At 58.6% G+C, this 22,910-nt stretch overlaps 1 protein-coding gene across 1 annotated transcript; it reads left to right on the forward strand.

Moving 5' to 3' along the window:
- The first annotated feature begins 1,800 nt into the window (after nucleotides 1–1,800).
- AIF1L (allograft inflammatory factor 1 like) lies at nucleotides 1,801–22,617 on the forward strand. The gene is made up of 6 exons (XM_081103123.1): nucleotides 1,801–1,921; nucleotides 2,114–2,175; nucleotides 12,575–12,641; nucleotides 14,771–14,812; nucleotides 17,095–17,257; nucleotides 19,853–22,617. The coding sequence occupies exons 1-6, from the start codon at nucleotides 1,891–1,893 to the stop codon at nucleotides 19,938–19,940; spliced, it is 453 nt and encodes a 150-aa protein (XP_080959249.1). The 5' UTR covers nucleotides 1,801–1,890; the 3' UTR covers nucleotides 19,941–22,617.
- Nucleotides 22,618–22,910: the final 293 nt, after the last annotated feature.

The following is a 22,910-nucleotide window of genomic DNA, read 5'->3' on the forward strand; positions in this document are numbered from 1 at the left end:
TGTTGGCATTAAACCTTTACCTGCCAAGCCCAGTCCCAGCATCCCCGACGGGTGGAGAGCAGGCCTCCTCTCCATTCCACAGCGACGTTCCTCGGGCCTGACATCTCGTGAGTCACGCGGTCCGGTCGTGCTTGCTGTTGTAGACACACTCTAGCCCCAGAGGTGGGGCTGCCCCTGGTGGAATGAGGCAGCTGTTGAGCATCTGGCCAGCAATGCAGCCCAGCAGCCGAGCAGTGGAAGGTGGGGTGGCCCCTGCCCTGCAGAATGGCTGACCCGGGGCCAACCAGCCCAACTGGCCATCTGAGCCCAGCCCGGGGCGCGAGTTCCCAGGGCTTTGCTCTCAGTGGCCTGTAGGTGAGACATCTCCCATCAACCAAGGGTGGTCACTCCTAAGCCTGCTTCCCTCCAAGCTCTGCCACCTGCTTAGACCCTGAAGGTCATGTTATCACAGCCCCTGCCGGTGAGAGGGGGCTTGCTTCCTCCATTCTGCAGCCAGGAAACAGGCTCAGACATGTCAAGTGCCTCGTCCAAGGTCACAGTTTGGCCAGGTCCAACCCTAGGGGTGAATGAGGAAGGAGAATTCCTGGAACCAAGCCCCAGGGACATGCTCCGTGCATGCGTGCGTGTGTGTGCGTATGTTGGGGGGGTGGGGGGAGGGGGCATCACTGGTGACCAGGTGCGCTGTTTGCCCAGGGCAGTCCCCATCTGTGCCTGTGACTCCAGGTAGCTGTGACCCCAGTGTCATTGTTGGGAGTACCACCTCTCATTCTCAGAAATGACCCGGTTTGGACAGGAAACTCCAGGGTCACCTGTCACTCCTGCGTTCCTGCGCTGTCCCTGCCCCCAGTGCCACTCCTCACCTCCAGGTGGACTTGCGCTGCAGACTTCCACTTCCCGACTTCGCTCTTCTGTGAAATGGGAGTGTGAGTGCTACTTCAGAGAGTTTTTAGAATAAATGACTTAACTAGATCCGGTATTGATCCTGTGAACAGTGAGTGCTCAGGAAAATCGGTTGTATTAACAACACACAAACTCATTCTAATTTTTTGAAAAACATATTTTTACTGATTTCTGATAAGAAAGGAGAGGGAGAGATAGAAACATCAATGATGAGAGAGAATCATCAGTCAGCTGCCTCCTGCACGCCCCACACTGGGGATGGAGCCCGCAACCCGGGCCTATGCCTCACCGGGGAATTGAACCAGGATCTCCTGGTTCATAAGTCGATGCTAACCACTGGGCCGCACCAGCCGGGCTCGTTCTAATTGATTTAGTGTCGCTGGTGTCCCAATGGCACTTTGTCATTATGCATCTCCCCTCACACAACGAAACGGTTTTATATTTTTCTTTCAAGAGTAAAAAAATGAGGACTCGGGGCGCACAGCTCCCTCCTGACAGTGCACACTGCGCATCGGGCGCTAGGAACGTAACGCCCCGGTGGGTGGCGCATTCACTCCCGCCGCTGCCACCCGCACTGGCTTCTAGCAGCTACTCCCAGTGTGCGAACCAAGAGCGCCCCCGTTTACTTTACGGGGAGCCCGCGGCCCGCAGCGGGCAGGGGACTTGGGAGGGTCCCGGGAAGCGCCGAGAGGGAGGTGCCCACGGGCGGCCCGCGCGTGCATTCTCCGCGGCCTCCAGCAGAGGGGCGGGCGGCGGGCTGGGCGTCCCGCATAATAGCCGCTTTGATGCCGGCGGCCGGCGGCGGGAGGGGAGGGAGGCGGGCCGGAGGGGAGGCCGGGAGAGGTGTGTCCGGCCGCCCGCCCGCGCCTTCCCCCCGCCCCTCGGTGCCGCCGCCACACGCCGCGGGAGCTCGGACCGGGCGCCAGTCCCTCCTGCGCGTTCCTCGCCGCGGCCGCGAAGCCCCAAGCCGGCGGGAGCCCCGTGCTCACCATGTCGGTCGCGCCCAGCAACAGGTTTCAAGGTAGGCGCCGCTGCCCGCTCTCCCGCACCCGCCCGCCCCGCCCGGCGCGCTGTCCCGGGTCTCCGGCCGCGCACGTTGTGCCCCCGCCCGCCGCCGCCACCTGTGCGCACCGCGGGCTGCGGGCTGCCGCGCGCAGGAAGTGGGCGCGGGCCCGGAGACCCCCGCTTCCCGCCGCCTCTTTGTCTCCCGCAGGAGGGAAGGCGTTCGGCATGCTCAAAGCCCGGCAGGAGCGGCGGCTGGCCGAGATCAACCGGGTGAGTGCGGGCCGCCGCCTTCGCTTTTCTAGCCCCGCCGCCCGGGCAGCTTGCGGGTCGCCCGAGCCACGCGCCGCTGGTCCCCCAAAGCTCCCAGCGCCCTGCGGGGCCCACCTTCAGCTGCGAGGCTGTGCCCTCCTTCCTCTCCCCCCCCCCCGCCACCCCCGGCCAGGCTCCCCCCAATTTCCTCCCTCCTCCCGGCCCCTGTGCCTCCAGGTAGGTTCCCCCTCACCCCCTCCACTCGCTCTGGACCTGGCGTCTCGGGTTGCAAGTTGTTACTCTTAGACTAGGAGGTGGGGCCGGGCTGGGAGCTTCGATACCAGCCGCGCCGCGCCCCCCAAGCCCACCCGGGACCCGCCGCAGGTTACACAGCCGAGAGGCTCAGGGGGGCTAGGCGGCTGCCCAGCAAGTGTGGGCCAGGCTGCTGTTAGCTGCCCGGGCTCCAGGCTGGCAGGCCAGTGCCCTCTCCACCTTAGACAGTGCTGGTCTCCTACCTGCCCTCACGCCCACCCTCGCGACTCTTTCCCACTCCCACGTGTAGCGAAGGCTCCCTTAGAGCCTCCGTGCTTTTCTGGCCGGTCCTAGTGGGTTTCTATAAAGAAAGCCACCCCGCCTTGCCAGGCGCACAGTGGGAGCCCCAGAACCGTGTGTGTAGTGAGCGTCTGTGTAGTGAGCTGAGCGGGTAGATCCTGGAAGATAGGCAGTGTCAGAGCCTGCGGGATTGGCCAGAGCAGGGGCTGCGTAGCCAGCTCCGGTCTCCACCGAGAAGTTGCCCTGGGGTCAGCAAGGGAAGGGCTGCAGTGTGCTTGGTGCAGCACCAGCCGGGGGAAGACCTCGTGGATGGAGCTAGAATTATTCCCTGGGAAGACGCCTCCCGAGTTCCTTCCTAACGCTGTGGAGGCATGCCCACTGAAACGGGGCTAGGCATTCCCCCTGCTGGCTTCCTCGGGCCGCTGAGCACCCAGGGTCCCAGCCCAGCTCTGAGTTCCAAAGTGGGAAGCTGGTGGGGTCGGCAGGGTCCTGGGGGAGGCTGTGGGGTGGGGCCAGGTACTGCATGGCTGCAGTATTTCAGTGGGATGTGGGGGGGGCTTGCAGTCTGGACTCCCTCTTTGGTTTTCTTGGATTGTCTAGAACAGCCGTGGGCAAACTATGGCCCGTGAGCCGGATCCGGCCCGTTTGAAATGAATAAAACTAAAAAAAAAAAAGACCGTACCCTTTTATGTAATGATGTTTACTTTGAATTTATATTAGTTCACACAAACACTCCATCCATGCTTTTGTTCCAGCCCTCCGGTCCAGTTTAAGAACCCACTGTGGCCCTCGAGTCAAAAAGTTTGCCCACCCCTGCTCTAGAACTAGGCAGCCTGTCTGATTTCACCCCACTGGCTGTAGGGATTTCGGGGAGGACTCTGGGAACCCCAGGGTCCCTCATTGCCAGCCCTACCCTGCCTGTTGCTGTCATCTTGAGCACAGCCGAACGGGAGCCTGGATGTCTGGCTGGGATCTCAGGGGTCTAGGCTGCTGGGCCCCCTCCCAGAACAGCCTGCAGCCCGCAGGTCTTGGCTGCGCTTGCCCTCTGGACAGGCGCCTGGAACCCTGACCTCATACAGCCCCCTGGGCCACTGGGCCGGGCGGGTTCCAAGCTGGCCGAATCCACCCACAGCCCGCCGGACCCTGAGCCAGAGACAGCTGGGGATGGGGAGAGGTGACTGCAGTTGGACAAGCCGGAGGAGCTGAGAGTGTGGGACTTTCCGTGCCAACCCCGCCCTCGGAGGGGGCAGACTGTGGGGAGGCTACAGGGTTGTTTTGGGAGGGTGACTGGGTTGGCTCAGAAAGGGGGGCTGGACTGGACAGCACTGGACTGGAGAGGGGGAGCAGGAAGCTGTGTCTACCCTGCTTGGGACCCCGGTGCCCAGAGAGGACAAGCATAAGGCCACTGCCACCCAGAAGCCTGGGGCAGAGCTTGCAGTCTCGTATCCTCTCCCTGCCCAGATGCTATGTGGAGGCCACTGTGTGAGCCAGGCTGCTGGGGCGCGGGCTCTGGGCCCCTGGAGGAAGGAGGCTCCAGGACCAAACCCGAAACTTGAGCTGCTTCCCCCCGCAGTGGGTGAAGGTGGCCCCACCAAGGGTTAGAGTTGTGAAGGGGAGGGGAGGGGCAGGGTGTTGTTGGCGCTCTGACCTTGAACCAGGCATCTGAGATAATGGTAGTCGGTTGTTGTGATTTTTCAGCGATGTAATCTATGTAAAGCACATAAGGAGAGCTGGCTGCTGTCATGATTGTTATCGTTGGTTTGTTTAGGACTTAAAGGTGCAGAGCGTGGACACCAAGGCTGAGATCTGCCCTGGCCCCTGCTGGCCGCGTGGGCCTTGGTCTGGAGGGGCCTTCGTCTTGCCCGCCTGAAATGGGAGCAGTGGTCCCTGCCCTGCTCCTGGTCCCAACAATCAGTGGAGGCGAGCGGATGAAGCTCTTTGCAGACTCTGGGGAAGTCACTCTGAGGGTCTGAGTCCGTTTCACCCATGGCCATGGCCATAGTGGAGGCTCCCTGGAGTGGACAAATTCTAGAGCAGCGGTTCTCAACCTGTGGGTCGCGACCCCTTTGGCGGTCGAACGACCCTTTCACAGGGGTCGCCGAAGACCATCCTGCATATCAGATATTTACATGACGATTCATAACAGTAGCAACATGACAGTTATGAAGTAGCAACGAAAATAATTTCATGGTTGGGTCACAACATGAGGAACTGCATTTAAAGGGCCAGAAGGTTGAGAACCACTGTTCTAGAGGGAACCATGTGGGCAGCCACTGGCCTTCCTTTGGGGTTCAGCTTCACTGCCCCACTGGAGTGGGGGTGGGGGGTGGACTGAGCTGCTGCCTAGTGACATCGTGGAAGCCGGAGGCGTGAAGGACAGGGCTTCGTGCCCACTGCGTGAGCTCGGGCACCTCTGTGGCTGCTGCTGGGGCAGAGCCTAGCGGGCTGGCAACTCTGGGGGCGTCTAGGTTCAACGTCCCAGTTCCTTTGGGGGCTTTTCTCCCCCCACTCCCCAGGGTGGGCCAGCTTCCAGAGGGCGGCAGGGCAGCTCAGTCTTAGCTGTTGTTATTATAAGGGATTCAGGAGCGAAAATAGACTTGGGTGGGCCTGAGGTCCTGGCCGAGATGAAGGGAAATGTACTCTTTGGGTTTCACTGTAGCTTCTGCTATCATTTTCTGAGCACTTGGCGTGTGCCAGGCAGTGTGCCAGGCGCGCTTGGGGCATCATCTCGTTGATGGCTTGCTCTGACCCTGTGAGTGTGGATTCCCATGTTACAGAAAACAGGACTCGGAGGAGGTGGAGTCCGTTGCCTGAGTTTAAGCACCCAGACTGTGCTCTCAGTCTCCTGGATTGGGTCTCCTCTGTGCATGCCCGCCCCCACCTCTGTGCCGTGTGTGTGTGTGTGTGTGTGTGTGTGTGTGCATTCTCTGCACTGTGGAGCAGGCAGGCCAGGCGCACACCTCCTACTCCCCCCACATAGCTGACATTCTCTGAGCCCTGATGGCATGGCAGGTGACCCCAGGCCAGCAGGCCCAACCTTATATGGCAACAGAACACATTCTCTCTAGCTTTGCACAGGGACAGAGAGAAGTGGTGGGGCTGGTGGGTGCCCTTCTGCTTGGGACCTCGGAGGGGGCGGGCGGTAGGGAGGATCCTGCAGGCCATGGGGGTAGGGAGGCTGCAGCTGGAGCCGGCCGGAGGCCAGGATCTTTACCCAAATAACAGGAGGCGGGCCTGGCGCTTGACCTGCATCATCTCACTGACTCCCGTCAAAGGAACGTTGGATTAGAAACACGCACCACGAGAACGTGTAAACATGGCCACGGGACACGGCTAACCGGGCCGCCCATTTCAGAGATGAGGAAACAGAGGCTGTCAGGTGAAGTCACCTGCCCGAGGCCCTCCAGCCAGGAGGAAGTGAGAGTCAGGAGTCTGACTTCAGACCCCGCCCACGGCCTGGCCTGGCCCCTGTCCACCAGGTGGCCATGGCCTAGCTGTGACACAGGCCTCTCTTGCTTACCTGGATAAAGATCTCTGGCCGCTGTCCCGCCCTCCCAGCCCTCCTGGGTCGAATGAAGGGCACTCGGCGTTCCCTGTAGCATTTACGTGCCTCGTGGCTATTTCAGGACCCACGTGCCATCTGTGCTGGGAAGAGCTGGGCACGACAGGCTGTGTATCTCTGCCCAGAGGGGTATCTGTCCCCAGCTCCTCCCGGGCAGCGGGGGACCTCTGTGACCTGACCCAGGCACCACGCAGGTGTGTCTTTTCCTGTGTACTGGCAGTGCCACTGTGTCCCTGCCCAGGTGAATGTGCCCAGCTGGCATCACTGGGCACCCGTCTCTCTTGCTCTTCCTTAATATATTATAAAGGAGGTGGTGATAAGCGGTCACGTGAGCCTCCGAGGATTCAGTGTCCCCACAGGTCCAGCCAGTGGCGACCTCAGTGTGGCCATGTCACAGGAAGCGAGCGATGGAATTTCTGCAGGGTCTGCTTTACTGGTGTAGCCGATGGGGTGTTTTTCTTCAGCTGCCCCATCTGTTGGCGAGGACACAGCGTCCGGATGAGGCCCCGGAGCTGCTGTGGGGAATGTGAGCCTGCTGTCCTTGCGGGTGCTTGTTACAGGCTCCGTCTACGTGCCAGGCACCAGGCTGGGCATTTGTGGCCTGGTCCTGGCCCTTTAAGAACCTGTGTGCTGCGTCATAGGCCTGACAACCTGGTATAGTACCGCCTGGACTCGGGGTTTTCGCCCAGGGTTTCAGCCACCAGCCCCCTGGATGGCTTCCAAGATGGTGATATCTGCCCGTCCCAAAATTCTGCTACAGCTAATACGTAAAGACGAGCCTGGAGGGCCAGGAGCAAGCAGCCGGGAGCAGGTGCTAGAGGTACCGGCCCAGAAAGAGAGTTAAGTCTGGGGGAATCAGGCAGGTGGCAGGGATCCAGGCTGCCAGCCTCTGCTGGTTTGGGAAACAGCCCCTCCCCGCCATGAGCACTGGGATGGGACTCCCGTAGGCGGGGGAGATTTGATGTGCTCAAGGGAGCAGCAGTGGCCGGTGTGGCTGCAGGCACTGTCCCCCAGGCCGGAGATGGGCGCGCTCTGCCCGGTGTGGATGGACTGTCACTGCTAGGTCAGCCAGGTGTCCAAAGTAGAGCTTGCCCTTGAGGAGGGATGGCCATCCCAAGACTCACCAGCGGGACTTTGTGGCACAGTGTGGGACAGGGAGTTGGGGCTGGGTCACTTCTCTGCCCTTGCCCTGCTCGCAGCTACCTCTCTGGGTGATCCAAACGCATAATGGGAATTGCTAACCTTTGGTAAGGGTCTAGCTCATTTCATCCAAGCCAATGAGGAGGTGCTGTTATTATGATCCCATTTCACAGATAAGGAAACCGAGGCCCAGAGTGGGAAAGCAAGTTGCCCAGGGCTACAGAGCTAGAAGTGCCGGATCTGGGATTTGAACCCTGGCACCCTGATTCAACTTCCCTCCCCGCCCCGTCGCCCCACACGCCCTGCACTTGGAGTTTATGTGAGGCTTCCGACCGTGTGGCTTTAGGCGAGACCTTTCCCGTCTGAGGCCTCAGTTTCCCCAGATACTGAACCAAGAGGACCAGCTGGATGCTCCACGTTCTGAGATGGATGTTTTAATAGCTCTGTCGCCATTCGGGGCCTTGCCTTGGACACCCTGGCTTGGGGAGTGACTGCTCAGCTCACAGCTTCCTGTTTCCGACCCCAGGCTCCTGCCCGCTTGCTTTTCCTGGCTCTTTGCCAGGGACTGCCCAAGGCCACCAGGCCTCTGAGCCTGCCCCTCTGCTTAGCAACGGTCACCCTCAGAGCCCCTCACTCCTGGAGGCCTGATAGCAGTTGCTGCAGCTGGAAAGGCGTGTCACTGGGCACAGTGGGCTGGAGTGGGAGAGGGGGTGGGGGTAGTGTAAACACCCCCCTCACACCCTGTCCCCTGAGGGTTACCAGGTGGGCCCCTGGCTCTGGAATAACCTCCTTCTGCAGCTGCCCAGGAGGAAAGGTAACTCCTGGTATTGGCTTTCTTTGCTCAGAAACCTGTGGTCAGGCCACCTTCTCCGTGTTCAGGGCAGGGAGGGAGCTGGATGGTGAAGGGAGATAGCCCATGAACTGTTGAAACGTTGTCATCTGGAGCAGGTTGAGCAACCTCCCTGGGCGTCAGTGGTCCCATCTGTCAAGTGGGGAGGCCGAGAGAGGGGAAAGGGACATTGTGAGCAGCCTACATCGGGGAAGGGCGCTTGCTTCTGCTCTGTTTACTGGGCCACGTGGTCTGGACGATGAGCTGAGGTTGTCAGTGGATCGTGCAGATAGAAATAACAGAAGATGACAGGCAACCGCGCACACTGATTTAGCACTTACAGGTGCCAGGCGCTGTTAGGAAATTCACAGGCATTTCCTCACATACTGTCCTTCTCAGAACAAGCCCGTGAGATGTTTGCATCCTTCCTACAGATGAGGAAACTGAGGCACAGACCAGCGAAGTACTCTTCACACAGCTGCTACGTGGTTCACACCCAGGCGTCTGGCTCCAGCGTGCCCTCTCTGGGTTTCGGCGTTTGCTTTTCTTCCAAAGGGGCTGAACTCTCTCTCTGTCTCCTCTGCCTGGGGACCCAGAGTCAGGGCAGCCAGGGGTCCTGGAGTCTGCACAGATAGGGTGCCTGCCCACTGGGCGTGGCTGGGCCGGAGGATGGGCAAGGGTGTGGGGGGCAGACCACCTGAAGGGGAGGAAGCTGCGGGCTGCGATCCTGCTCCTGCTCCTGCCGCCTGCCTTCCCCGCCCCTGCCAAAGGCAAGTCCACACAGCTGCCCAGGCCCAGGGCCAGCAAGGGCTGCCTACCCACCCACCAATGGGTCAGTTGCTTTTCCCACCCCTAGTCACTCTGTGGCTCAAGCATTTGTCACTTTTGGCTCTAAGAATAAATGTGATTCTAATCATTGAGTCACTCGTCCCCCGCTACCCCCCCCCCCCCCCCGTCTCTGTCACACACGTGCATGCGCTTCTGCAAAGCTGCCTTGCCATTTCGGGTGAGAGAGGAAAAAGTCATTCTGGCTAAATGGCAGGCTTCTCCATTCATTCAACAGATGCTTAAGGGTCTACTACGTGCTGGGTGCTAAGTACCTGGGAGGCGCAAGACAATAAACAGGTGCTTCTAGAACTTGTGGCCGAGGGCCGGCCTCCTCTCATCAACCCCCCAACACCCACGTCCTCAGGCCACTCACCTTCCCACGCGCCTCCTCTGTGGACTTTAAGCCCAGCTTGGCCACTTGCTAGCTGTGCTGCGTTGAGCTCGTTATTTATTCTCTCTGAGTCTCGATTCGGTCACTCATCCTGCAAACATTTATTGAGCACCTACTATGCGGAACCTACCTTCTCACAGGGGGAGACACGATGGACAGTACCTTTAATAAGCAATTACATTGTGTTAGGAGGGGATTCATCCCATGGAATAGAAGGAGACGCCCCGGAAGGTAAGGCGGTTGGAAGTGGAGGCAGGGGCTGTAGTGGGGTGGACGGGCCGGCCTCATTCAGAAGGTGATAGTTGAGCAAAGGCTTGAAGGAGGCGAGGGAGAAAGCCGTGTAGAAATGTGGAGGTGCCCAGCAAGCGAGGCTGTGGTTGAGCATCGACCTATGAACCAGGAGGGCACGGTTTGATTCCTGGTCAGGGTACATGCCCAGGTTGCGGGCTTGATCCCCTACTGGAGGCAGGAGGCAGCCAATCAATGATTCTCTCTCATCATTGATGTTTCTATCTCTCTCTCCCTCTCCCTTCCTCTCTGAAATCAATAAAAATATATTAAGAAAAAGAAGCGTGGAGATGAGGGGTCCAGGCAGGGGGCCCAGTAGAGCAAAGTCCCAGTGGGAGCAAGCCGGGCCAGGCCGGGTCGATCCAGCCAAGGGGAGTCGTCATCGCACTCCGGGGCTCCCGCCGCACTCCTGTCCTTGCTCTCGGTCGCTGCCTGGTTGTCCATGTTCATCTCTGTGATTTGCCTCCAACACCCAAGCCCATGCCCTACGCCTTGAGCCCCGGAGCCCCATCTGCCTGGATTCCTAGGGGTGGTCAGGACACATTCCTAACGGCTCCGGCCGGTGCAGGGTTTCTGGCCGACCAGAGCGTGGGAGCTGGGAGAGCCCCAGGTGCTGGGCCGAAGGTGTCCCTGTTCCTTCCGTGGTAGGTCTTCCTTACGCATCACCCCAAAGTCTGAGAACCACTCCCACTAGTCCCTCCGCTGGACAGGTTTGGGGTCTGTGACCCCGGGGGGTGCCTGGTTTGCTCGGGGTCACAGACAAGAGTTAATTGTCCTACTTTTGGTCGGCGGTGGAAAGAGCTCTGAGAGGCAGCCAAGGGGAAGGGGAGTCCTGGGCAGAGCCAGCGGAGAAGGTTGAAGGTTCCAGCCAAGCCCCGGGGCCGCCTCTACCAGGCTGCCTGGGGCACAGGTCCCGGCATCGGGTGCGCACAGGTTCCAAGCCAACCTGCGTTTCCTCAGTGCCCGGACTTGAGACATATTATCCGAGCTCTGAGGTCCTCCTGTTCTTACCTGTAAAACCAGCGTACTAGGGGAGCTAATGGGGAGCACAGCGAGGGGGGCATGTTGGCATGTTTCTCCTTCTCTGTCAGAGGGTCTGGGCTCACATGCAGACACTTGGGCCCTGGAACGGGTCAGGTTCTGCCTCAAACGAAATCACACCCGTTGCGTAGTGAGCACGGCCGGACGAGCGTGGTTATCCCCGAGGAGGGACAGGTGCCTGAAGAGGTGGGTAAGGAGGGGACTGAGATCCGAACCCGGAGTGCTTTCTCACCCGTTCGGCTTTTTGTCATTCTCTTTTTCTACTTTAAGCCTCTAGAGCAGTGGTTCTCAACCTTCCTAATGCCGCGACCCTTTAATACAGTTCCTCACGTGGTGACCCCCAATTTCATTGTTACGAACTGAACATAATTAAAGCATAGTGATTAATCACAAAAACAATATGTAATTATATATGTGTTTTCCGATGGTCTTAGGCGACCCCTTGTGAAAGGGTCGTACGACCCCCAAAGGGGTCGCGACCCACAGGTTGAGAACCGCTGCTCTAGGGGGTTACAGGCTGGGAAGGTAGTGAGCTCCCTGTCCTAGGAGATGTGTAAGTACAGGCACATCTTAGTGGGAAGTAGCGGCAGGAATTTAGAAACAGATTGAGTGATTGACAGATGTCACTGACTACCACTGTGAGTGCTCCCTGTAATCTTAGGGTAAGGGCTCTGTCTTACCTTGGTCTCACCTGCTCCCTTGCTGCCTGGCACACAGTGTGCACTGCGGTCCCTCCAAAGCTGTTGAATGAGTGAGTCAATGCATGAATGAGGAGTGATGCCCATGTCCAGTCGGCTCAGTAATGAGAAAAGTGCGGTCCCGAGAAGAGAGGGCATTTGCGGAGTCCGGTGCTAGGGTGGGCAGACACCCTCTGCTTCCCCGTGTGCACGCGGGTTCTGGGGCGGTTTGAAGATTAGCAATGACGCCCTGTGCTGGTGGAGCAGGTGCTGACGAATGGGTAGCTTCTGTTTTAAAGCCAGATGAATGCCTGCCATCTGCCCGTCTTTAAGGGTCGAGGTCAAGGATACAGACTTTGAATGAGATGGAGCTGAACTGAAGCTCCGGCTGTGTGAGCCTGTTTTCTCATCTGTAAAGTGGGAAACTGTTGGGTCCACTGGCAGATCCAAAGAGAGCATGCGGGTAGCTGCTTCATTCTGGGGCTCTTGTTGGTGGCCCTGACCCTCCCTAGCTGGTTCTGAAAGGACTCATCTGAATCTCTCCCAGCATCGGAGGGGAAGGTGGGCCTATTTTACAGGTGAGGGCACAGAGGAGAGGGGAAGTGACCTCCCAGGCAACGCACAGTCACGTTCTGGCTGGAGCCGAGACGAATAACCCGACGGCTGCGTATGGAGCACTTGCTGTGTCCAGGAGTCACACATGCACTCCCCTTGGATTCTCATGCAAACTCCAGAAGTAGCTGCGATGATTATACCCCCGGAGAGAAAGCACTGGAAAACCAGAGAGGAATTCGTGCGCTAGGGTCACGTACCTGAGCAGTTACTGTGGAACCAGGCGGCTCGTCTTCGGGCTTACTGCTTCCGGGACCCCAGAGCGGGGTGCCCTGGGGGAGGCAGGTCCCTGCGCCGATGATCCCGTGTGGTTGAAGGTGTTCCATCTTCTGGAGCAGACCCTCCAGGCCCCGCCCAGCTTCTGAGCCCACTTCCTCCGCAGGGGCTGGACTCACACGTGCATGTCTGACCTGGCGGGAGAGGAGGCCGGGACACTGGGCCTCCTGCGGGCCAGTCCTGCTGCCGCCCCCTTGCTCAGCTCTGCCCTCTCGCCTCTGTAGGAGTTTCTCTGTGACCAGAAATACAGCGATGAAGAGGACCTGCCAGAAAAGCTCTCAGCCTTCAAAGGTGAGTGAGGCTGGCTGCCCCACCCCCCGGCCCCCATACGGAGGATTCCTTGTCCCCAAAGGGCCAGGCTGCACCCGTTTCCTCCAGAACGCCCCTAATCCTGGTGGGCTGCAGAACAGGGTGCCCAGTGAGAGGGGGCAGGCCCCTCCACGGCCTCCAAGCCCCCCTGACCCCTTCACCCCTCTCCTGTGGGCCTCAGTCTGCCCCTGCCCCTCTCCCCACAGCTGCCCTGCCGGCTCAGGTTGGCTCTGCCACGGCTGCCCAGGCCCTGCGCGCTCCGGGCCCCAGCACACAATCAGGTCTTTGTAGCAGCCCCGGCCTCTCCCCCTCCAGCTCTCCCCTCCAGCGGGGAGCTTCGCAGCCCCTGTGGAGAATGGACGTTTGTGTCTGCGCAGTGGGCCAGGGGGCAGAGTTTCTGCCCATTGAATCCCAGCAGCACGGGATGAAAAGAAAACAGGGCCCGGGAGCCTGCGCGCACGCGGGGAGGGGGCGGCATAAAGGTCCCTCTGTTCCGGCCGCCGGGCGCTTGGTTCCGGGCCAGCGGCTGGAAAAAGGAGAGGAGCCCTGCACATAAGGAGCAGGCGCGCCCACCTTTCCTGCGGGGGGGGGGGGGGGGGGCGGGATGGAGAGGGGGGGTGCACTCGGGTGCCTGGAGGACCACGCAAGCATCCTCGAGGCCCGAGGCCGCGTCTCCGCAAAGCCGTGGCACTGCGGGCCACCTCCCCGCTCCCAGCAGAGAACCTGCCCAGTCTCCTCAAACTGCCTACACTGCGGTTGTCCGGGCCGGACACCTTTGGCTAAGCGCGCCTTGTTGACCTGGGGAAGCGCTTCCCCTGCGGTGTTGTGAGCTCCCTGAATCACCCCTTTCGGCCGGGAGGGAGGTGATGCCGTCTTTAACTTAGAGAAAGTCAGCTCAGAGAGGTGGGGTCATTCGCCTGAGCTTGCACAGCTCCCCGTGGGCGGAGTTGGGCCTCGAACCTACATTGATCTCATTCCAAAACCCCTGCTCTTAACCATTATGCGATGGTGCTTTTTACACTAAAAAAATATAAGAACTAGAACAAAGGTATCCCCACCCCTGCCCTGTCGCCCTCCCCCTGCCAATCATCCCTAGGAGGGCCTGGCAAGGGAGGAGCAGCCCTTCCCCTCTCTCTAGACACCGATGGGGTCACTCTTCAAAGGTGGCCCTGGGAAAGGGACAGGGGTCTGGGTAGCAGGTGCTGGGGGGGCGGGGGAGGGTGGTGCCCAGTTAGAAAGGCTGGGAGGCCTGAGGCCTGAGGAGGAACCCTGTGACTACCTGAGAGGGACGTGCCAGGCAGAGGGTGGCAAGCCCAGTGGGAGCAGCTGGGGGGCCAGGCGCAGCAGGCCAGTGGGTGGAGCAAGGGGATGGAGGGCGAGGCAGCCTGAGAGGCTCCTGAAAGTCCGGGGCCTCGAGGCCCCTGAGAGGACCTCAGCCCCTGGGAGGACCTCGGCTCTTGGTGCTGGCTGCTCCATGAGGCGCCCCGAGGGCCCTGCTCTCCTGCAGGCGCCGGGTGGGCTGCCCGAGGCCACAGGGCTTGCTTGCACACACCGCCCCCGACAGAGATGCCAAGGTGTCCACGTCATTCTCTCGCTACTGGGGGTTCCCGGGACCCCTGGATCGGGACGTGGGGCTCAGTCTGCAGGTGAGCTTTGTGGGGAGGGAGGCCCATGGGCACTCCTCCCGGAAGAGCATTGGCTTCTCGGTGTTGCCCGCGACCAAAAGGTCCCAAACCACAGGGACTCCTTACGGTGGTGCCCACACCTGGCTGCCGCCAATCTGCCTCTCCCGGGCCAGAATCTATTGTAGTCACTGAGGCCGACTGACAGCCAGCGTCACTGCTGGGACCTGGAAGGAAACAGCTGTGCCGTGTGGGAGAGGGTCAGAGGGACCCCTCCCGCCTTTCTCCGTGGCCCCCAGGAGAGCAGTGCAGGCAGGACGAGCTCTTTTTTCAGCTGAGATGATGGGACTGGTGTGAGACCCCCACACGGATGAGGAGTTAGGGGTGGGCTCCCTAAGGACCTGGCCAGTTCCCTCAGGGGAGTTACTGGGACCCGCAGGGGCCACCCTTCTTCCAAGCTAATGCCGGTGTTTGCTCTGTGCCTTCCAGAGAAGTACATGGAGTTTGACCTGAACAATGAAGGCGAGATTGGTGAGTGAGGCCGTGAGAGTGCCGGGGGACCAGGGTGCTTGGTGGGTGGACGGTGTGACGGTCCAGAGAGCTGCAGACTCGCCTGATGTGTGAGGTGTCAGGAGCGTGAGGGGCACACACCGAACCTTCCCAGTGGGCGGGGTCAGCTGAGCCAGGGTGGAGCCTGATACCCTGGATCCATCGCCCCAAACTTCTCTTCCCACCGTTTCCCTCCCGACCCGCTCCTGCCCACGCCTCGGCCTCCCACCCCAGGGGACCCAGCACAGAGGGTGCCACCCCAGCGGGGGCTGGAGGTGCTCAAGCTTCTGACGCCCTGGCTCAGGGGGCTGGGGTTTCCTTGGTCCCCAAGCCTCTCCTCCCATCTGTTCACTGTCCTGCAGTTGACAGAGTGCCTCGTGTACACTGGGTCCCTCCTCCAACAGACCCTCATCCTGTCCGCCACCCAGACGCTGCGGGTGACCAACGCCTGTCCCCTGGCACTTACATTCAAGACCATGTCTTGGCCTTCACCAGTAGCAGAGCGACATGGTCAAGGCTCGTCATCGCCCCATTTCACAGTTGAGGAAACTGAGGCTCAGAGTTGCCGAAGCGACCTGCTCAGGGCACGTGGCTGTTAGGGGGCGGGCCCGGGGCCTCCTCCCTCCTCCGGTTCACCCTGAACGCGTGTTGCTGCGTCCCCACTCCTGTCTTCTCTCTTTCTTCCCCCTTTCGGGTATTTTTATTGTTTTTTCCTCTTCAGAAAAAAAATTTATCCAGTTCAAACATTTTCATCAGAAAAAATCTGGGAAAGCCCAGCAAAGCACAAAGACAAGCAGACGTCACTCACCCACAGCCCCTCCCGGAGATACTGCTCTGCGCGGTTCATGGCCTTCCACACTTCGTTCTCGTCACCAGTGCTGTTTTATAGCGTTTTTAGAACCTCCTTTATTTTAAAAAGTAGCATGCTGTATTTTGACATATGACTTACTTTTCTTCTGAAATATAATTAGCGGCTGTGTAATATTCCATTGTGGGGATGGACTGTAATTCATTCGGCCAACGCCCTAGTGTCATTGATAATCCTGCGAAGACCATCTTTGTATGTGAATCTTTGTCCACATTATTTCTTAAGAGTAAATCTCAGGAATTAGACATCCCGGGTCAGAGGTTTTTGAAGCATCCCGCCAAACGGCCTTCCAGAAAGTTCTTGCCAGCTTCGAGTCTGGCCAGCAGCTGTGGGAGCCCTTTCACTCCTTCCTGCAGAGGCTGCCCAGCTTTCTTTGAAATGCCCTGGACATCCTGGCACCGAGGGGTCTGGCACAGGTCCTGCCTGCCCTGCCTCTCGGGTGCGCTGGCTTCAGGGCCGGCCCTAAACCTGCCTGCCGCACCCCCTCCCGCCGTCCTTTGCTGACCATTGTTCACCGAACAATCCGAAGGAAATGGCCTCAGATCTTGGGAGCCGGGTGGTCAGAGGCAGGACTCCTCGGGGCGTAGTGATTTTCTGGTGCCTCCCTTGTTTTCTCGAGTTTTGTTCTTTTGTTGCTTTTCCTGCTCTGCAGGGTATTTTTGGACCCTCTCCCTTCTGGCCTAAGTGGTGCCCTTGACTGCAGGGTGGGAGTGGCAGAGGGGAGAAGCTGCCCCCCGGCGATGATGTCGATGCCTGGGGTCAGGCCAAGTCCCTGGGCAGTGGCCTCCTGGCTCCCTGGGCAGCAGGCCCCGGGCTCCCCCCTACCCACGGGGAGCAGCTGAGATCACAGGAAAGAATAGCTGTTCATCGCTGTGCGCCTGCCTCCTGCCGGGTGCTTCTCGCGCATCATCCCTCCCAATGGTCCCATCAACCCGTTGTTTTTTTAAATATATTTTTATTGATTTCAGAGAGGAAAGGAGAGGGAGAGGGAGATAGAAACATCACTGATGAGAGAATCATTGATTGGCTGCTTCCTGCACACCCCTCAATGGGGATCGGGCCCACAACCTGGACATGTGCACTGGGAATCGAACTGTGACCTCCTGGTTCATAGGTTGATGCTCAACCACTGAGCCACGCTGGCCGGGCCCATCAACCCATTTGACCGCCGATGGGAGCAAGGGTTCAGCGAGGTTAAGTAGCTTCCCCCGGGTCCCACAGCCCGAAAACGCAGAGCTGGATTCCAACCCAAGTCCCTGTGACACTAGAAGCGCATGTCCCTAACCACTAGTCTACATGGCCTCCAAAGGATTCGGGGAGGGTGTGATAGGTCCGTAGAGCAGCAAGGCCATGGACTTGCCCGCCTCCCCTTCACGGGCCTCTTTTCCTCCCGCAGACCTGATGTCTTTAAAGAGGATGATGGAGAAGCTTGGGGTCCCCAAGACCCACCTGGAGATAAGGAAGATGATCTCGGAGGTGACAGGTGGGGTCAGCCACACCATCTCCTACCGAGACTTTGTGAACATGATGCTGGGGAAACGGTCGGCCGTCCTCAAGCTGTGAGTACCTCCCGCCTCTCCCGGGGCCTCTGAAGGCCCAGTCACTGTGTGTGGAGAGGCCCCTGGCCTGTGTGGCCGCCAGGCAAGGCTTTTCATTTCTCTGAACCTGCCTTCCTTATCTGTCGAGTATCACACTAGCGTGTACCGTGCAGGTGGCATTAGCCTGTGGCAGAGGCCGGGTAGGATCGTCACTCAGTAAGTGGCAGCTGTGATGACAGTGGCAATGACGATGACAAAGCTACTGGCAACACTTTCTGAACCTCAGTTCTCTCGTTTGTAAGTGGCTCTACCACCCAGGGGGTGGCGTGAGCATAATCTAGAGTTAAACACCGCTCTAGAGGGCGGTAGAGTTGGCATGCTACTCATCTGTAAGACAGAGATGTAATAAATATCTTCCATGAAGCGCTGTCCTGAGGATTCATGAGATAACACACCTGAGAGTCCAGCCCGGGACCTGGCTGATGGCACCTAGACCCGTGGTGGCCAAAGTCACACTCTATACGCAGGTTCTTCCCCACGAGGAGCTGCAGAGAAATTCCCTGCAGAGTCTCATGGTATTTGAGCTGAAAAGGACCTCTCTTGGCTTTCATCAAATAAGATTAACTTTTTTTTTTTTCAAATGTCAAATAGACTTGTCTCATTTTACAAACGGGGAAGTTGAGGGTCCAGGAGGCTGAGTAACCGGCTCATGAGCCCACAGTTGGAGCTGGTCAGAGCTTTTCGTGTGGGTGGGGCGGGGCCGGAGGTGTGCCGGGAAAAGCACCACCGTCAGATGGCCCTGGAGGGGGCGGGGTAGCGATCAGTGACGATGCTAGTAAAAGGACGTCGAAGATTTCGTGCACATTTACTGTGTCAGGCACTTGACGCTTTAGACCAGGGGTCCTCAAACTACGGCCCACCGAAAACATTTATCCAGCCCGCTGGGTGTTTTTGCCGCCACTGCCTGTCCTGCTTAGCAGCCGACTCGTCCCGGGCCCGCAGTGCGCATGTGTGGAATGTCTGAGGGACAGTGAACTGGCCCCCTGTTTAAAAAGTTTGAGGACCTCTGCTTTAGACTTACCATTTGTTAATTCAGCAAACATTTACTGAGTACCAACTGTATGCAAGGAATTATTCTAAGTGCTGGGGACACATGAGTTGCTGGCCTCCTCCCGGAGCTCACATTCTAATGGATAAAAACACCAGGTTGTAATGGTGTCGTCCAAAAATCACAAAGTGGGATGAGGAATGGAGACAATGCGATGGGGGTAGGAAGGACCTCACTGAGATGACATTGACCAGAACCCTGAGTGAGGGAGACGGGAAGAGCCGTGTGAAGATCTGGGGGAAGCTTTCCAGGCAGAGGACATGGCGCGTGCAAAGGCCCTGAGGCAGAATGTGCTCTTGTTTTCAAGGGACAGCACAGAGTCCAGGGTGTCTGGGCCATTAGTCAGGACACTGAGTGGAGGATAAGTCTGCAGAGGTGGGCAGGGGCCAGGGGACATGGGTAGGCCCCAGTCAGACTGAGCATTTTGTCCTACGGTGGAGGGAGGCCACTGGAGTGCTCTCAGCTAGGGGCTGACTTTAAAAGGCCCCTTGGCTGCTGCAGGGGCGAGAGGTGGCAGGGAGGCCTGTGCAGGTGAGGGATGCAGTGCTCGCTTGGAGAGGTGCAGTGCAGGGGGGTAGGAGCTGTTGGCCTGAGCAGTGATTTTGGAGGGAGAGCCGGAAGCACTGCTTCCTTGCCCAGATGTGGGGTGTAGAGGAAAACGGGGAGTCTGAGGAGTCTAAAGTCTGGGGTCTGAGTAACTGAGTGAGCGACTGTGCTGTGTGCTTGGCAAGAAGAAGAGGCGGGGAAGGTGGGAATCAGAGCTCAGGTTTTGATGTGTTCAAGGGAAGTGCCCTTCAGACAGCCAAGGGGAGAGGCGGAGGGGGGAGCTGGCGGTGCAGATCTGGAGCTCAAGACAAGCTGTTTGTGGACAGTGGCCCTTAGGGTGGGATTTAAAGCCAGGGGGACGGGAAGAGCCCAACCAGGGAAGGACTGATGCCTGGACCGGCTCCAGGAGGGAAGCACTGGGGCACCCTCAGCCTCCCTTCCAGGTGGAAACACGAGCATCAGCGGGGTCGAGTGCCTCACTGGAGTCCCCAGCTGGGAAATCGTAGGTTGGGGCTCAAATCCAGCTGTTTCCCCCCGGAGACCACACCATGAATCCCTACCCTCAACTCGCCAGACTTTCCTCTCAGAGCAGTGCGAGGTTTTTGAAGATCAGAAGGGGTTTTGAGCAAAGCTGTGGCCCAGCCTAGTTCCGCCTCCTCCAGGCAGTGTCGTTAGGGGAAGGTGCATGGCCTAGAAGTCGGAGATCCCGAGTCTTGTCCTGCTCGGACTGCCTGTGTGGCTCTGAGGAGTCACTGCCACTCTGCCCCTCAGTTGTCTCCTGTGTAAAATGGGACTGGGAGCCCCTCCCACGTAGCTGCCGTCCTGGGCTTCGGAGAAGACCCCGCTGCAAGATGGCTGAAGGGCGCTCTGCTGAGGACCCTGCCGGGGAAGGCTGGAGGAGCTGTCCCTGGATGGGAGGGTCCTAATCCTGTTGTTTTCTTTTTTCTCCATCTCCAAACCAGAGTCATGATGTTTGAAGGAAAAGCCAAAGAGAGCAGCCCCCAGCCGGGTGGCCCCCCTCCAGAGAGAGACATTGCCAGCCTGCCCTGAGGACCCCGCCGGGACCTGCCCCTGCCTTCCCTGCCCGTTCCTCCCTCCTTATCTCGCTGCTCTCTGGACTCACGTTTTGTCTTATTTGGGGTTTTTTTGGTCGTTGGGCATGTTTGTTTTTTTCATCTGCGGAATCAGTGATCTCTTTGTAAAGTGCAAATTATCTGCCTTAAAGGGGTTCTGGGGCCCCTTCCTCTCTCCTTCCACCCTCCTCCCCACCCCCACACATGCAGAAGGGCTGACATCAAACCAAAAACGGGAGAGGGCGAGGCCAAGGCAGGGGGCTGGAAGCCTGTGATCCCCGCTCGTGGAGCCATCCTTCCCAGAGGCCTCTGCTCTTAGCCCAGGTTGCTGGCCTGGCCCCGGTGAGGACCTCAGTCCAGCTTCAGGAGACCCTGGAGTAGGAACAAGGCTGCAGGGCCTCGCTAGGGATTCCTCAGACACAGGTTCCAGTGCTCTCAGGGGTCCAGGATGTGGCCACTCACTGTCCTACCACCCAGGTGACACCCCCCTCAGGCCAGGCTTCTCATCCTCAGTGAGCTGGCAGAAGGAGGAAGCAAGCAACTCGAGCCCTTCAAGAAGGTTCCGGAAGAAATCCTCCAGCCTTGCCCCCGGCCACCCTTTACAGGCAGCTCAGAGGGAGTCCTGTCCCTTGCTGGGTAGCAAAGGGCGTTGGAGAGAGAGGGGAGGCCAGGGGCCTTGGGGAGGGGGGTCGCCTCAGTCTTGTCCTACCTTGTGGGGAGGATGCTGAGGGCAGCAGGCCAGGAGAAGGCAGAATACAATGCTTGTGGCAAACAGAGCACAACTTGGCTAAGCCAAGCAAGATCTGAGAAACGGGAGGTTGCCTTTCCGATCCCAGTCTGCTTGGAAATGACTGTGCTTCCCCATTCGCCTCCCACCTTATGTCACTGTACTCAGTCATGCAACCGGTATTTATTGACCACCTACTATAAGCTTTAAGTCTCCCCGCCTTGTGCTGACATGTGCTGTGTCCACTGTCTCTGTAACTCACCTCACCCTTTCCAGATCGCCCCAAACCTTGAGCTTGGGCACTGGACTGGGGTCTCCTGTGTCCTCTATTACGGATGGTTTTGCAGCCCCGTTCCACCCTGTAGTTTAGCTGAGCCCGTCCTCCCGTGTCACAGGTGAGGAAACTGGTGGCCCACAGGGGTTAAGTGCCTTGCCCGAGGTCAGGGGTTCATCAGGAGACGGAAGAGCCTGGACCGGAGCCCAGGTGTTCAGATGCCCCGCCCATGCTTCCTCGCGGCTCTGGGCTGCCTCGCTGCTCCTAGGTCAGCAACGGGAAGACCCCGGGCCAGGACTCCCCTTCCCAGGGCCTCTGAGTCAGCACCAGGGTTTGGGTAAGGGCCAGGTCTGCCTCTGTATTTCCGCACTCACTAGAGCTTTTCACCTAAGCTGCTTCTCAGAATGCACGCATGCGGGTGTCACACTCGGCCGCATGCTGGCTGAGCAGGAAACTCAGCCCTGACCCCACCTGTGCTCTGGAGTCCCTTACTCTGCCCGCTCAGGACTTAGATGCACTCACCCACTGAATGTATTTATTAAGCATCTGCTATGGGCCAAGAGCTAAGAACCCAGCAGTGAAATAGACTCATATTTAGAGTCTAGTGGGGAAGTCAGACCCAGACAGGGAAAAGTGAGATGAATGTTAGGAAAAAGGGGGCACTGGGGTGACTGCACTGCAATCCTGGGGGAGCCAAGCTGGGCCCAAGACTAGGCAAGAATCTTGGAGAAGCCTCTGCCCAACCTGAAGCGGCAAGGTGCTGTTGGAGCTGGAGCCAGCGTGGGTTCCTGGGGCTCCTCGGTGACCCATCATCAAGGGCCCAAGGGGCTGCCCTTCCAGCAGCATGAGGGCGTGGAGCCGGCAGGGAATGGTATGAAATAGCTAGGCCAGGTTCATTGGTTGGTCTCAACCAGTTCAGCAGCAGATTATTCGACCATGGCTGGCTGAGCTTCAGACTAAGGAGCCGCTCAAATGCACAGGCCTAGTTGAAGTTTAAACCCAGCAAAAACAGTTCTCCTGTAAATGTAAAATCTCACCCCACCCCCTTCCCTGTCTTGGCTCCCCCGCCCCCCAATATCATTAGATAAGCAGCTGCCTATCCCCACCCCTCCCTTCTACCCCTCCTCTCTGGGACAGGATGCCTTTGAGCAAGGTAGAGCTTTCCTGGACTACCCACCATAGTGAGCGTACCTGATCCTCACTCAGAGAGCAGGGCAGAGCCAACCAGGCTCCTTTCAATAGGCCCCCCAGTTTACAAGACCACAGGCAAGACTCCTCAAGGGAGGAGAGCGAGGGATGTGTCCGCAGCTCTGGGAAGGGCAGGCAGGAGCTCTCTCCTGGAGGAAGGGCTCAAGAATGGCCCCTGGAGGAGGGGGTCGGGGGGTCTGCATGTATTTCAGGTTGTGGCTATTGGCTCCTGCACTCTGCTCTGACCAAGGGCTCAGCTTCTTAGATCTCCCGCTGTCTTCTCTCTCAAAGACCAAATCTAACCAATGGAACCAGAAACGTGGGGACTGCCAAGTGTGGCTTTGTCCCCGCGACTCGAAAGGAAGGTGTGCCAGGCAAGTTCAGGTGGATGCAGTGTGTGTGCGGCGTGCGTGGGAGCGTGTGTGGTGTTGGAGATCATCTCTACAGACTGGAAATAAAACAGACAAACTTACCCATGTCTCGATTGGTGTGTCCTGGGGGTGGGTTCCAGGGCTCAACGGATTCTGAAGAGCTAGTGAATCGAGTAACTGGATGAGTGTGTCTTGTGTACCAGGCTCTGCTAAACACGGAACTTCCTCGCCTGACAACCTAAGGAGACAGGTTCTCTTTGTCATCATCCTTGTCTTACAAATGAGAACTGCTTGGAGCAGATCCGCAATGTGTCCCCTCCCCTCCAATACACACACACACACACCAAAAACCTCTGTCCTAGAGCATTTTTCACATAAATCCACTAC

This window comes from Myotis nattereri, assembly GCF_964212035.1.
Source record: "Myotis nattereri genome assembly, chromosome: 12".
NCBI lineage: Eukaryota > Metazoa > Chordata > Mammalia > Chiroptera > Vespertilionidae > Myotis > Myotis nattereri.